The 16,194-nt window shown below is 42.8% G+C and overlaps 1 protein-coding gene across 1 annotated transcript; it reads left to right on the top strand.

Moving 5' to 3' along the window:
* Nucleotides 1–233: 233 nt before the first annotated feature.
* LOC122183382 lies at nt 234–13,413 on the top strand. The gene is made up of 12 exons (XM_042877275.1): nt 234–251; nt 3,584–3,919; nt 4,903–5,037; nt 6,658–6,782; nt 7,100–7,168; nt 8,287–8,400; nt 8,666–8,781; nt 9,351–9,406; nt 10,844–10,896; nt 11,493–11,620; nt 11,815–11,971; nt 12,950–13,413. The coding sequence occupies exons 1-12, from the start codon at nt 234–236 to the stop codon at nt 13,050–13,052; spliced, it is 1,410 nt and encodes a 469-aa protein (XP_042733209.1). The 3' UTR covers nt 13,053–13,413.
* The last annotated feature ends 2,781 nt before the right edge of the window (nt 13,414–16,194 follow it).

Below are 16,194 nucleotides of genomic sequence, written 5' to 3'. Positions count from 1 at the left end.
GCAAGGCGGATCGTCCTTGGCGCCGGCTGTGGGATGGGCGGGTAGTGCGCATGTGTTGGTGATGGAGCGGCCGGGGGAGCGGTGGGCTGCCTGATGGGCAGGGCGAGATGCGCTTCGTCCAGCTGTTGAAACGAGACATTTTGCTTCCTGATGTCTGAAAAAAGAGTTATTCGTGGCTGAAGACGATATCTCTGAAACGAGATCTCTGCGGTGTCGAAGGTTACAGAGCGAAGATGCACAAGGCAACTCAGGTAGAGAAGCCTGAGCTGCTGTGCTTCTATGGCCCTGGGACACCCGGGCACAGCTCTGCCACAGCCTGCTAACCTGCCACTGCCTCCCCAACCCCAGGCAGCTGGGCCAGGAGTGTTTCTGTGAGCACATCTTCTGCCCCTTTGAAGCCCTTGAAACCCCTTTGTAATCTGCCTCTGACAATGAGGTACAAAGCAGCTAACCTAGCACTGTGTGAGACAAGGGAGTATTTAAAGCACATTAAGAAGAAGCCTAAGGGTGGCATTATGACAGCTCAAACACACTTTTCCATCTTATTTTTCTTGTAGCATGAACACCATCTAGTGGGACATGGGCAGCAAGTGCTGATACACGCAATATAATACAGCTGTCTGTGTGCCTGTGCATGTTTCTATGCTTCTTTTCTTCCATTTCCTTCTCCTTTTGCACCAAAATATTGGAGACTTCAGAAGGACTTGCTTTTGTATGTAATCTTCTATTTCCCAACAGATGGATTTCATACAGTGGGTGGAACTGTCTATCCCCAACTCTGCTATTCAAATGATAGCACACAGAATCACAGAAACACCAAGGTTAGAAAAGACCTACAAGATCATCCAGTCCAACCATCCACCTATTACCAATAGTACTCAGTAAATCATATCCCTCAGCACAAAATCCAAACGTTCTTTGAACACCTCCAGGGTTGGTGACTCCACCACCTCCCTGGGGAGCCCATTCCAGTGCCTAAACACAAAAAACTGTGCACAGAAAATCATAGAAGGTGACCTCTCTAACATTTTGTTTTCTCTCCATGTCATCCTAAATGCATTCTAAATTCCCTTATTAGTGGAACTGATATTTCATAATTTGCCACTGCAGTGTAACTGCTCTTGTCCACTGGATGGTGCATCGCTTGTTTCTGGAGGGCAGCTGGAGGGCATCTTAAAACATGTTGGAGTCATGCTGACCTTGGCAAGCAGTATGCATCTCTCCATATGTGAAAATAGAGGGAGAAATTATATAGACAAAGCAGTTGTTTAGCAACTAAAAAAATAATACTTACATATAATATCATGTGACATAAATACAGGCTGAAAATAGGATGTTTTCTCCCAGACCAGAGACTTCTCAAAATTCAGGTCTTGCACTACACATGTGATTCTTGCTGGTGTTGGTGGATGTAGTTCTGAAAATCTAGATTCATTTGCAGCTCTTAGAGGGTTAGAGACCATGAGACCATGAGCCTTTTTTTTTTTTTTTTTTTCTTCTTGTAAGCTTTGATTTCTGTTCAAGAGAGCTTGGATAGGGCAAGGCAGCAAATCAGTCTGAAATTCACCTTGTTTCCTTCTCTGTATTTTTAGCACTGTGCAGGTTTCTCATTTCCTCCTGAACTCAAAACCAAACAAATCATCTGCACGTTTTACTTCCCACATTTTTGCTAAGCATGTGGTGCAGGGCTTGGACAGATCTGTTTTAATAGGCAAATCATTGTTTTTGCCATGCTAAAAACATTACCAGACATGTCAGGACTTCGGTTCTTCTGCAAGTCCTGCTGTTTTGGAACCACCTCCCCAGCAAACAATACTGCCAAGATAAATTGTTTGTCAGAGATATATTCAAGTCCTCCAACAGATTACCTAAGAAATGTTGAAAAATAATGCTGCACAAAGCAAATTGTTTCCATGCTTCCTGTCCTTGTAGGAAGGAATGGAGCTTATCTCTGCTACAGATTCCGTAGAGACGGCTGCAGTACCTTAACTGATGCACTGTTTAAACTGGGAGAGTTTTGGGATACTTCAGATATCAGAGGAACACATGAAATATGCATGCTCTGTTGTTCCTGCCCTCAGAAATGCAAATACTGACATTCAAATGATTTGTATGAGGACTCCAATGGTTTGGCAAAGCACAGTAAAACTGCTCACAGATTGCATGAGGCAAAAACAATTCAGCAGAATATGTCATTTCCCATAGGCAAGTCTCAAGACAAGTGTTGTTTAGGGTTTAATTATGCATGTTTGTAAAGTGCCAAAGATTTGTCACTTGTGTGGATTGTTGCTTGCCGAGTATTGCTTTGTGTCAATGTTTTCTTTAAATTTGAGCTAAAAATAAAAGCTGTTCTTCATAACACATTCCAATGCAACCTACCTCTGTACTGAGCCATTATCTGCTCTGCTGCAGGTGCGGTGATAACATTGTGACATAATCTATCTTGTGGCTGTTTTTAGCCATTGTATGGCATGATCTGAAATATGAAAATCACCTTTTTGTCTCTCTGGCTCTCTGTCTACCGTAGGTAGTTAACTTTAACACTTGCTCCTTGAGTATTAATTCAAGCAACGATGACTTACAGAAATAAACTTTTGAAACTCATTGCTGCCTTCTACTTTTTAGCTCCTTCATGTCTACTTTTGATGTCCATTGACAGCAATAAGGCAATACAGTCCAGCCTCAGAAAAGGGAAATTGTACAAATAAGGGAGATTTTTAAGAGGATAAAATGAACATCTAAGACAATACTTTTGAAAGATAGACAGACAGATAATCATTGAGGCAGAGTAAATGCACACACCAGTACATAGAAGTCTATATACACGCACTGAGAAGTCTGTAGAGTTAACAGGGAGTCCAAACTAAACGTAAAAAGCATGGAATCTGAGAGCCCTGCCTTTCTTCAAAGCAAGATCAAGCTACACCTCAACCCTAAGCCTAACGATGACAGACTGGATCTTAGCTAATGTAGGGAAATGAGACAAAACGCTTGCTAACTGTCAGAGGAATAAAAAGGTCTATTGTGTGGTGAGCCAACAGGCATCAGAAAGTGAGGCTTCCAGAAATGGCACCTACCAAGGTGGCTGAAAGGACGCCTGCTGAGATTCTGCTTCATGGCTTGGATGAAGAGTGCAGCTGAGTCATTTCTCTCCCCTTTGGCTGCAGCTGGCAGTGGGATGAAGCAAAGGACCCACTTAAGCTGGAAGCTGAATGAAACAGAGCCAGAAATCAAAATAGGAACTGAGATCCCAACCAAGGAGCTGGGAGCAGCCTCAGGTTTAAGGCTCAGAGCCACAGATTGCCCTGGGAAGGAGGAAACCACAGAAGCCACATCCCCTGCACCACACCAGCGGTGTGCCTCAACTTCTCTTTGGTTCCATCCAGCTGTGCAAAATGGGAGCTGAGATCATTTTTATTTGGGAAAATAAGGAGAATGACAAGGATAGTAACGGCAATAATAAATGAACAAGTAAATAAACCGAGCAAATGCAACTTTCGATAACGTTAGTAACGGTAATACTAACAGTAACCACTTCACAAATACATCAATAAACAAATGCAACTTCTATGCGTGACCTCAGAGCGCCGGCAGACAGGACGAGCCCTTAAGCAGCTTCGAGGCGGAGTTTGGCGACCGCCGGAACGATCGGCCCAGCTACGAAGCGGCTGCAGCTCCGTTCCGCGCCCCGCGCTGCGCTCCGCTCCGCTGCGCGATGCTGGCGCTGCTGGCGCTGCTGGCGGCCGCGCTGCTGGCGCTGCTCGGGGCGCGGCGGGCGGCTGCTCCCGGTGCCTGGGTCCCGCTGAAGCGCTGGGCCTTGGGAGGTCTTTTGCTTCTCTACGGCGCCTGGAAGCAGCGGGCTGCCTGCGGAGGAGCAGCGGAACCCCGGAGGCCGCGTCTGCTGAGTCCCGACCCCCACGTGAGTGGCCTGATGTGCCCCAGAGCGACTCGCTTCCCCGGCACCTCGTCTATCTCTCTGGCGTCCCGTTTCCCTGGCACCTTTTTCTCTGGTACTCCTTCGCCTGGCACCTATCTCCCTGGCGCTCCTTTCCCTAGCATCCTCATCTCCTTGGCATCCCATCTCTATGGCACTCTTTTGACTGGAGCCCCATCTCCCCAGCACTCTGCCCAAATGTGTTCCAACCCCAGGACCCCCATCCCCTGGAAGACCCACTGCATCCCAATGCAGTGCCATCCCCAGGACCCCCATCTCCTCGGATTCCCACTATGTCCCAGTGCATGCCATCTCCAGGACCTCCATCCTCTGGGTTGCTCATTAATCTAGCATAACCATTCCCCCTGTATTCACACTCCCAAGGACTGCTGTGTGTGGGACTCTCATCCCTCAAGGGCACACACCCCTCTGCATCCCCTGCACACCAGCACCTTGCATCCCCCTGCATCAGAAGCTTCCTTTCCCTGCATCCCAATGCTGGGCTTCACTCACTACCCAACCTTGGACCTGCACCCTTTTTCTCCCCTACGCACATCTCTGGGATGGCAACATAGGCATGTCACCTGGTTGTACCTCGCAGGTAGAAGTGGAGTTGTGGATTTCTGTGCCTAAACGTTCTTGAGACTTGAGACGTTAACAGTGCCATTACTTGGTAATCATGGCAGTGAAGTGCTGGGTTTCTTATGGCAAGAAGCTCACTTTGCACGAGTATCATAAAATAATTACGGTCCCTGGTTAAACTTGCTTATCACCTGCTCCATCTCTTCTTTCTGACAAGTACATGGGCAAAGGAGAAAGGAACAATGCTTTTAAGCTAATGAAAAATGTGGTATTAGATACAGAAAGTGAAAGTAAAGTCCCGTTCCTGAGGAAAAAACACGGAAAACAAAGCATGGCTCTCTTTCTCCCCCTCCAGCCTGAGCCGAGATCTGTTTCCTTTTCCCTAGGCACTTGATTCAGTTTACTTCACAGGCTTTGCAGAGACCAACAAGAGCTTTGTGATTGCTCGTCTTGCCAAGCGTCCCAATGGCATCTGTGAGATGTGGCTCTTCCTGAGGGTGGATGGAATAGGAGAGTTTGAAGTAAGTGGTGGACATTCAGTGCTTACGTCCTATTGCTATGCTAGGAACCCAAGTGAAAATTAATCACAGAACCATTAAGATTGGAAAAGATCATAAAGATCATCTAGTCTAACAGTCAATCCATCACCACCATGCATGTGTCTTCACTGATGTTGTGCTGAGAAACAAGTGGAAACTGTTGGTGGTAGGTGGGCAGTTGGGCTGGATGGTCCTGGAGGTCTTTTCCAACCTTGGTGGCTCTATGATTCTATGATTAACATTCTAAACCACCAGTGCTGCTACAAGGCAGTTACATGTGTTGCATGATCTTGTCTTCTTGAAACACCCCATTAGAATTCACTTCCAGTGAACACAACAATCACTGGCAGAAAAACAAACCTTGAGACCTGTTGTCTTCTCCAATGTCTCATTAAGATAAGTGGCAACAGACATTAAGGAAAGAAAGCTGTTCATGAATCCCATCAGGCTCCAGAACTGAATGCAGTCAATCCATGCACGGGGAATAGAATGGTGCTCCGGTAGATAAATTGCATTTCACTTCACTGAATTCAGTGGATTACTTCTTGTGTGTAATTTTCAGGGCAGGTATCTGATATTCACTGCTTTTTTTTTCTTTCCCCAGTAAGTGCACTAAATATAACATGTTGTCGAAAAAAATATCTTGGTAAATCTTCTTGGAAGTATTTGAGCATTCAGTCTTTGTGATAATGTGCTGCATGTGGTTAATAAGCAGTGCTGTACAGCTATGGTTGTTTTTTTTTTCCCCTTTATGTAATGAGTGAATGCTATAAAACTGTTGTGGAGGTGCCTCTTTCAACGAGAAAGGAGGGCTCTTAAAGAGTTAGATATACATCTGCTTCATTCATCCTAACAGGAAAACAGTATTAATCAAATATTTTACTTGTGGATTTTCTTTTTGTCAGTAGCTGACTCTGTGGTGAAGGAAAAGAAAAGATCTGGCCTAAATCCCTTTGCACCTTACCAATACTTTTACATTCACAAATTTGCTTTGCTAAGTAGCCATGACCAGGGAGCATCCTATTCACAGTAAACCACAGAAGTGAAGATTGATGCGCATTATTAGATTTCTTAGTACTGTGTAGCTGTGGCTTTATTATTTGCAACTGCAGCCAAGTTATATACCCTGTACCCTTTCTTATAGCAGCAGGGATAAGAGCTCCTTCAGGAAGCTGACAACCTTAGGAAATAAGGCATATTTTTCAAAGAGCAGCTGATGAGCTTTGAGAACTTGCACGCACTAAAAATCTAAAGCATGTTTAAAACAAAATCATCTGTTTCATCATAGTCAGCCTAAAAATAACTTTTACCCCCCAAAGCTTCACATTGGCTTGGGTCTAAGCATGAGCTGGGCTGTTACAGTGGTTTTCCTACACACAAGTAGTTCAGTTGTATTATCTGAAGCAATAACAAACTATCTGAAACTCCAATATTTTAGATGCAATTTTTCTTTTTCAGTATGTGGCTACCAAAAAGCAGACAGAGCTGAAAAGCCAATTCAATCTGATGTTACTCCTGCAGAGGGCTGTCACAGTGGGAATTCACCTGTGTTGCACCTCCAGAATTGGGTTAAACAAATGTTTTCCTGAAATGTCTCTTTAGTACCCACAGCACCCAAACATGATGGTGAATGATGAATCTGAAGAGATTTGGAGTGGAGGAGGGCTCACTATTGAATACTTAGAGCTCCAAGCACGCTGGAAAATAAGCTTCAATGGATTCCTCAGGTATTACAGCACTGTGGGCTCATACACGTGAGGCCAACGCTTCTTGAACACTACCTGGAAAACTAATTAACAGGCTTGAACCAAAAGCTACTTGGTATCAATAGCATGCATTGCCTTCTATGCATTGAAAATACAGCTGGTAGGATCCACATCCAGTTCTATTCTCTGCTTCTTAACTGCAATGGAGCATTACTGTCCTTCCTTAGCTCACAATGACACCATTCTTCTGCAGTGTCTTCTGTTGATTCCATTTTCAAATACATAAAAAATGTCACCTGTTTAGAAGTTATACAGAATTATGGTGCTTTCTCTTATAGAAAAGGACCCTACCGACAGCAGTGGAGTGAAGAAGAGGGAGAACTTGTACCGGTTAAATTCTCTTTTCAGTAAGAGCATTTCAGTTTGCTTTGGTTTGTATTGTGGGTTTGTGGTTAAAGATTTGGTTCTTCGAGGAAATGAAAGCAAACTGACTGCATAGTGAGAACTTCAGTATTTGTTATTTAGGCAGTTATCGTACCAAAGACTTTTATGTCTGGTGTTTTTGTCTTTGGAGAAACTGCTTTAAAAGGAATTTAGTTCTATGGTCTCAAAATACACTGGTCCTTCTGTCTGGCATTGTTTCTTGAAGAGGGAATGGCTGTTTATGAGGGTAGATATTGATAGGACAAGGAGGAACGGTCTTAAACTGAGGTGGGGGAGGTTTAGGTTGGATATTAGGAGGAAGTTTTTCACACAGAGGGTGGTGATGCACTGGAACAGGCTGCACAAGGAGGCTGTGGATGCCCCATCCCTGCAGGCATTCAAGGCCAGGCTGGATGTGGCTCTGGGCAGCCTGGGCTGCTGGTTGGTGACTCTGCACATAGCAGGGGGTTGGAACTAGACCCAAGCAACAGTTATAGAATGATTCTAGCATGTATTTGGATAAAAGCTCTGCTCATACAACTAGGAAATAGTATGCAAGATAACCACCCCAAACCCACAATCTCTATTTGAAAATATATATTTGTGGCTTTATTTCTCTTATTCCCATAGCTATTGTTTTCACAGGGTCATGTGTCCAAAGTAATTCATGCCATCCTTGTCTCTGCTTTCTTATTCTGCCATTGCTTTCCAGCAGTGCAAATGGTTTATGGACTGTTTGCCTGATTAAAAATGATTTGCTGTCGGAGTAGCACAGCATTTCTGGCATCATTCCGCATTTGTACCTCTGAATAGACTGAATGAAAGAAAGCATCATCCTTTTACTTGAGGCTCTGCCCTTCCAGCTTCCCTTCCTAGGTAATCTGCTGACCCTTGTTAAGCCATTCTGCAGGGTATGGTACTCACTCTCTGTTTCCTTTTGTTTGTTTTTTTGAAAAGTAATAGCATATTAAAAATGGAAAAAATCAGAAATTTTCAAGCACCATACAGTGCAAAGATCATCCCTGGAGTAGAAAGTGCACAACTTGGCCTAATGTGACCCGCAAGCTGATAACAGCTTTTGCTTTTTCCCTTCTTTTCCTAGTTGGGAGAACTCTACAGAAGTGTTCAGCTTCCGTGATGACAGTCATCCCAGCACATTTGCCCATGCTTTTGCCCAGGAACCATGGACCATCGAGTTCTTCCAAAGGGTCAAAAAGTGAGAGGCAAGAATAATGTCTTCTGGGGTTAGATATTACTCTACAGACTGCTGCAAGGGTATGCCTGTGTGTTCTAACACGCATTTAGCAATAGCTGGGAAATCTGAAAGTGTTTGCTGACGTGTAGGATCTGACACAGCTGTGATCTAGATGCTCTGAAACCTTCATTTTTTGGATGTGCATCCATCAGATTGGCACTGTGGTTTCTCTAATAGAAGCCATGTTGATTTTGCCAATGTTGATTCGAGCTTTTCTTTCTTCCAGACAAAGGGAACAACATTTCCGACATGAGCAGTGGGGCCAATCTGTTGGAGAAATTGAAATAAAAAATCATGAGAAAACCAAACTTTCCCTCAAAGGTGTTCGGAGCCACTCTTACGGTAACAACAGCAGAAATTTTCCCCTTGTTCACCTCCAGTAGACTCCAGTAGGGATTAAGTCACTCCAAACCACTCATCCCATCTCCTCACCTCCTTGAAGCCTGGTGCTCCTCCAGGTGACAGCATTCCTCTTTAAGAGAGGCATGGGATGTAATTTCACTGTAGAGACTTGTGATGGAGAGGATGTGGCCCATTCAGCCTCCTGGGCTGACACACTTAGAACTGTTAATTTAATTTTATCTTTTGAGACATTTTCCTGGTTTTGGTCAAGATGAACCTTTCCTCAGTCTGACTCGACATGTTACTCTGCTTTTCTTTCAATTATGATGGCCTTGACCCTGCACATACCAGAGGGGTTGAAACTAGATGATCATTATGGCCCTTTTCAACCTGGGCCATTCTATGATTCTATGATACTCCATGGCTGTTCTGGAGCCCAGCACGTGCTCATCATGTATCAGTTACTGCAGGACTACTGTATCTGAAGTCAATGTCAAGTCAGATACTGTTCCTTCATGTTTTCCAGCCATAGTGTACTTTACATTGGATGATTTTGTTCTGTTTTGCAGGTGTCCGGAACTGGTCTGAGATCTACCGTTATGTCATGATTTTGGCACGTTTTGAGGTAGATATGAGCATGCCAGTATGCTCCTTAACCATGGCACTACTGATGTTTCTGAATTTATCAGTTACATTTAAATATCCAGACATAACATGCTGGGAGCATTCACAGTGTGCAATCAGAAATTCTAAATGTTGCCATCATTAGCACATGTCAGTGTTGGGTGCAGATCTCAAAAAGCTGAGCCATGTGTTTGAAAATTAATATATATTTTTTTCTACACTGGCTTAACTAAAAATTGTTTTGATAACTTGAAACTGTTTGTTTTGGCTTTTTAAGATAAAATTAGACAGCTTTACTGGACAGATTTTCTCCTGCTGCAGATACCCAAGAGCTCGGAGGAGGTGATGCAATGCTGATTCACAGCCTGAGATATTTGAAGGCATCTTAAGCCTTCATGACAGCAGTCAGCAAATATTTCTGTCCATGCTCAGCTCTAATTCCCTGCTTTGCTATGGTGGTTGTGCTGGAGGAGTGGCTGCTGAGAGCACAGCCTGGGGAAATTCTGAACCCTGGCATTCCAGGCTGGCATGCAACCTGAGCAGATTGCTTCTGAAAAGGCATAAAGATGTCTGTTATATTCAGCATTACATGAGTTGAGACTGAAAGCAGAATAAAAATTCTTGCCCAGACACATGCAGGCCAGCAGAAAAACACACCTTGGAAATTCCCACATATGTGCAGATCCAGTTGCTGCTGGGATCTAACTTATGCCTGTGTACCTTTTAATAAGATTGTGGTTTTGCACTGTGATGTGCACAGTCGGTCAGTAACCTCTCCCTTTTCTTCATAGTTATTCAGGACTCAAAATAACTGCTGCTCTACCCCTCCTAATTAAAAGCCATCTAACTGTTTATTAAGAAACAATTAAAGTTAATCACTGATTGAAATTTGGAGTCCTCACATCTCGATGTCTGTACATTTAAAAAACTGCAGCATGGGCTTTCATTTACCTCCAAGCAGCCCAAGTGGAGCATGAAGAGATTCAGACTCAAGAATGGAATAGAAATGAATAAAAACATGAGAATCTAGTTCCTCCTTATTTAACATTTTTCCTGTATGCTGCTTTAAAGCGTGGAATAATATAGGTTAAAAGAGATATCTTGTCAAAGAAGGGCCAACTGTGAGAGGTGGCTCTGCAGTTCTGAACACAGCAAGCTGAGGTTTCTGCAGTTATTGTTTCCCTTCTTCTCTTATGTCTGCTTTCTGTGGACTTTCAGTTGTCCTTAATGTCCTTAATTTGTCCTCAGTTGGTTTATATTCCTGGACTTTCATTTGCAGCCACACTTACAGAGAAAACTGACTGAGAAGAATTAGAAGTAATAAGTAATAGTGTGCTGCATAACCTGACTTGAATCCAATGTCTTCTAGGTCTTCTTGGTCAAATCAGCATACGACTCGTGTCAATCAGACTGCTTTTCTTTTATTCCTGTCTTTCAGGATGGGACTGCAGCACATTTAACAGTTATAAACATGCCTGCTACCACAACGAAGTAAGTAAACCAGGAAGTTTGCCCTGATGAAAACACACATCTCTAAAGTGACAGAAGTTGCTCAGCAAGACAGCTGTGTGCACATTCTTGCTTTGAACCCACCTAGCCAGATTTCCATCCACACCCTCTTTTTCATGCTCTCCACTCCCTCAGTCCAATTTTCCAGCTGCAATTAGTTATAAGGACAGCTTTTACCTCCAATTACTTCCTTTCCTTTCAATTACTTTTGGGCTGCTGCAGCTGTCTTTCTTACTGTCTAGAGGACTTAGAGGTAGAAATTGAGCACTTGCTCACTTGTTGAGCCTAATGTTATGTTTCTGAATGGTGGGGAGCTTCGATCCTCTCATTTCTGACTCCAGCTCTGTGACCAAGTGTGACCAAATGACCTGCTTTTCCTTCTTGCAATCCTCATCTTCTTTCCTACTTCCATGGCCTCCCCTGTTCAACATTTGCAAGATCCCACAATACAACCATTTTTATGCTGCTGGCCAGGAATGGAGGCTATACTCAAAGCTGAGCTCCCCTGGAAAGTCAGCATGTTGATTCATTTGAGCTTTAGCTGAACTTTTGTTCTGCTCCATTTCTTTCCTCTTCAGCCTCACTGTAGGTTATGTCTTTTTCCCTGATGGGAAGAAGGCTGGGATTGAGTGGTCCAATGCCTCGCTGGCTGAAATGGCTGATGATGGTGTAATCAAGGATGAGTACAGAGTCAGTTTTACTGCTGGTAAGTGACACATATATTTGAAAATATGCCTTGATCAAAGTTCCTTTTCAATTTACAAAGCAAAGAGGAAAACTACTGCTCTTTGGAAAAGCATAAGAAAAAATCTATATGCAAAAATAGTAGATGTTGTGAATTTTTGAGATTAAACACAATTGGAGTCTGGAAACATTCTTCCTTTCTTGCATTTATGAAAGGTGGCAAGCACTTTGATGTTTCTGCAAGGCTGGACAAGCAAGCTTGCCCTGTGGTGTACAACGGCCTGACTGGAAGAGGTGTTTTCCATGAGTGCATTGCAGATTTCCAACTGGATGGGTTAACACAAGGCTGGGGCTTGGCTGAATTTTATTACAGGTAAAATAATTACAGAACTTTTTTTTTGCAAGCCGGAAGAGGTAAAGAATTCCTATTTTCCCATATTGTCCCACGTAGCTACAGCTCCGCAGATAATGGATTTTCTGTTTGGCACAAGGAAGTGTTCTTTGTTTAATGCTTGGTGTGTTTATTAATTTTACAATTACGTGCTATTTGAAAAAGAACGATTGCACAAGCACTTTGTGCATGCAAACAAACCATAGACACTTGTTCAACTGCTTGCTTTATAGCTTTATATAGGTTTTTATATAGGTCTCCATATAGGTTAACGAGTCCTTGGATGTTTTACGAAGAGCAACATTAGGCACATCCCAAATCCTCTATCTCAAAGAGCAGGCTGACCATTTACAAGGCAAAATGTGTTGACACAAAAATCTGTCAGCACAGAGCAGATAAATGTTTAGAAAATCAATATAGCAATGACTTTTATAGGGGAAAGGATTATATCAACAAAATCTGTGTTTCTTGGTGAATTGCTGTTTCTCCTGCCACATGATTACAGCAGTTTTTTACTGCAGCCTTTTCCCTTTTGAATCTTTTCTCTCATAAAAAAAAAAAAAAAGGCAAGTTTGCTTGTTTTCATTTAGATTGCTTTTTAAAATAAACACTGATTCTTGGCTGTCAGAGGAGATGCCGTAGATGACACTCAGAAAATTGAGTGCTCAGCTTCATCTGATAACCAGACACTTATAAAGCACATAAAACAGGGCACTACACCCCCAAGAGGCACACTGCTTGAACTTGTAAGCTGTGGCTTGTAGCTGCTGCCAGGTAGCTGCTCCACTCCATCCATGAGCCACCTGGGAGATTTTTAGGCAGTCTACATATGGCAATGCTGACAAAATCCATATAGGCTCCTCTTCTGTGTCTACTTCCAAGTGAAAATCATGTCAGAAATTAAAAGATGGCAATCTGGTTCTTCCCTCTCACCATTCAGCATCCTTGCTTTTCTTGCAGGGATGAAGCAGCCCAGAGGGTTCCTAATTTGCAGCTTGGTTCCAACACTGAAGGCCCAGACCTTTCCTCCCTGCACCTTGTGAGCAATGGCTCTCTTCTGTGAGCACCTGCAGGCTTGTCCTAATGGTGTTAGCAGGCAGCAGCTTTCCAGAAATGTTATTTCCAGCAAAATGCACAATTCTGAGACACGCTGTCACAGGATGTTCTGGAGGTCAGTGATATAAAGGGATTTGCAGAGAAATGAGGAACATTTTTAGTGTTGCTAACCTTGGTGCCTGGAGGTGATGGAGAAGAAATCTCTGCATGGCTGATTGAAAAGCTCAGGCTTTTGGTATTTTTCCTGACTTGTCATTTGCTCTCCAGTGTGAACAGCAGGGCACAGGGCAGCATGGATCTCTGACCCACACAGCAGTTCCTCTGCTCTTTCAGCTTTGTTTTTGAAATAAAAGCTCTGTCTGTCTGAACTCTGGTTGGTGTAGTCATTAAAGCATGGGCATAAGCTACTACAGGAAACTACTCTAATAGTCTTTAACTGTATGAGAAGTCAAACTGGAAGAAATAGGAAGAAACACATCTGAATGGGCTGTCCTCTAGGAATAGCATTTATTTATAGGCTAATTAAATATGTGACACAAACACATTTTTTGATTGTGTGTAGGGAATGCAGAGTCTGGTAGTTCAGTTTCAATGATAATCTGAATATCTCATCATTCACTTGAACTTAGATGCCATATTCATCACAGAATGCAGGATACTCACTGATAGTTGCTGGTCCATGTAACCTACAGTCCATTCTCTGCCTAGTTATATCTTGCCATTATGTACTGCAAATTAAGCATACTTAAAATATGTCAGGACAGAAGAGAGTCATGTGGAAGATTATGTATAAAAATCGTATATATGTATACACATGTTCCATGCATATTCATAATTCCTGCTTACTTCAATAAGGAAAGAGACTTTAAAGATGTTCTCCTGTTTGAGGAAGTTCTTGCACTTATTACTACAGCGATGTTATCTGCAGAAGAGAAATCCAGTGCTTAAATATAAAATTGTCAAGCCTACGTATACTGTGGCAATGATTTCTTATTCAAATTTGCCTAATTGGAGTTGAGGCACATATGGCTGCTGTCAATTATTCGGCCCTCCCAGTCAGCAGTTTCTCAGGGCTGTGGTTCCATACTGGTGGAACTGGTGTTTGTGAACTGGACTCTACGAATTTGGCTGTGGAGCCCCTCCTTGCACCCCGGGCCATTGGCTGTGTGCACGAGGCAGCACTGTGACTGCATCCCTTTTGGGACTGCCATTGATTCAGAGCTTTGGATTCTGGCTGCTCTTTTATAAATACATCTCTAGTTACAGTGGTATTAAGAAACACATTCTTGGGAGTCATGCACAAATTTAAAGGTGTCTTAAATCTGCCTGTGCTCGGGAAGTCTCAGTGCACTGAAACAGGGAGCTTCTAAATTATTCGAGACAGTGGTGCTTTGACAGAAGCAAAGGCTTTATGCCTCTTTTTACGCATAAGAAATCAGTCAAATGGGTAATTTTAGGAAGGCTAGAAAAAACATCAATGTTGTACATCACAATCTGTTCCTACTAAGTATGTGGATTGTTTTTGCTATGATCTCAGGAACATCTGCTACTTCTTTCTGTGGAGTTTTAGTCACCTCTCACTTTACTTTTCCTTTTTCTTGAGATTTAAATACAAAAATTTAGAAGAAGAAATATAGGTATGTAAGCAAGCAAAGACTTCTGAGGCACGCACTTCAGCCAGAGAACGTAGATAATGAGAAAAGCTGTTAATTGTTACTCCAGATTGATATTTGAAGACGTTTCTATACAAATATTCCCTGCCCAAGTCGAGAGCTAAAAATCCTTCCCATCGAGCAAGGAATCTGACTGTTTCTAGCTTGCTGTAACAGAGCTACAGCTATAGCTATGAACGCTGTGGGGCAAATGGCAGCTATGTCCCCCAGAACATAATCTCTGAAGTTCTGTGTTCCTACAGTGAGGAGGTAAAAGAGGTTGATGCAGCCTTCATTCCTCCCCTTCCACATGTTTTACTTGTTTCTTTTGGTTCCAGTGGATGGAGAATTAGAGTACTCCTGAGTTCAGTTTAGAAAAGTTCAAGTAGGGTACAGAAAATGATTAATAAAGTTTGGAGCTGGCAGGTTTATTTGCCAGGTGATGAACTACTGGTAAGGTATTTCAGCTTGAAGGACTGAAAAAAATGGCTCTTGGGGGTTTTCTCCATGGATTTTAAATTAGTTTATAGTGAGCTTGTGTCCAGGACACATGGAAGAACTTATTTAATTTAAAATAAATCTACCAAGCCCCACGCTTTGACCATATGAAGTGGTCCTTCTCTTGCGGCTCCTTTCTCAGTGGAAAAATCCACCTTGGGAAATGCTTCTGCAACCCAAAAGCATTAATTTTGAGCAAAAAAAAAAGCAGTAAATGGAGGAAAATCCTGGCCAGAAGTGAAATGTAGCATACAATCTGCTCTCGTCCGGCACAAACTGGGGCAGCTGGAGCCTGGGCAGGATGAGTTGCTCTCCAGCATCCCTGCTTTACACATCTGGGAGGAACCAAGCACCTGTAATTCCTGCTGCTGTCAATGGGCCAGTGCCTGATACGGCAAAATGCTTGCACAGAATGCTTGCACGTCCCAATGGAGCTCACGTGCATGTTAAATTTCAAGATTCAGGCAGTGGTAACGAGGTCATTTAGAGGCTGTCAGCCTCCAAACTAAGCATTTCCCATCAATCTGGCCTTGGCTACTGATGTCTACCACAGTAAATATTTTACTAGGCTTATTTATTTCCCTTCCTTTTTGCAGTCTTTCATGTATGCTTATGTATAAAGGTCCTTTGCTGTGACGCTGTATTTCAATGACAAAAAGAAGGAAAAAAAAAGAAAGAAAGAAAAAAAAGCCCTTTTTCTGTTTGGATTTATGGCTTAGCTTTATAGTTATTGAAGCAAAGTGACTGATTAACTAAAGCCCAGGGAGTTCCACAATCTATCAAAAAAAAAAAAAAGCCTGCTATGGCTGCATTATCTCTGCAAAGCAACCAATTATTTCAAAAGTAGACTTTTCCCTCCATGAAAACAAGCCAAGTGACTCAAAGACATACCAGACGTAGTGGCTGATAACCACCCACTCCCTTCTCGTATTTACTGGAACCCAACTGCCTCTTACTCCCTCTTGTTTACCATAAAAAGCCACATTAGTCTTATTCCAT

The sequence above is a fragment of the Lagopus leucura genome, unplaced genomic scaffold (assembly GCF_019238085.1).
Source record: "Lagopus leucura isolate 7727_CA_CO unplaced genomic scaffold, USGS_WTPT01 Super-Scaffold_100017, whole genome shotgun sequence".
NCBI classification, from domain to species: Eukaryota; Metazoa; Chordata; class Aves; order Galliformes; family Phasianidae; genus Lagopus; species Lagopus leucura.
This window is presented reverse-complemented; position numbering and strand designations above follow the sequence as displayed.

Bases quoted from the DNA above. Each gene is read 5' to 3' on its own strand.
- LOC122183382 (XM_042877275.1), top strand. The intron at 5,038-6,657 runs GTAAGTGGTGGA...ATGTCTCTTTAG, and splicing joins ATGGAATAGGAGAGTTTGAA to TACCCACAGCACCCAAACAT. The intron at 8,401-8,665 runs GTGAGAGGCAAG...TCTTTCTTCCAG, and splicing joins TTCTTCCAAAGGGTCAAAAA to ACAAAGGGAACAACATTTCC.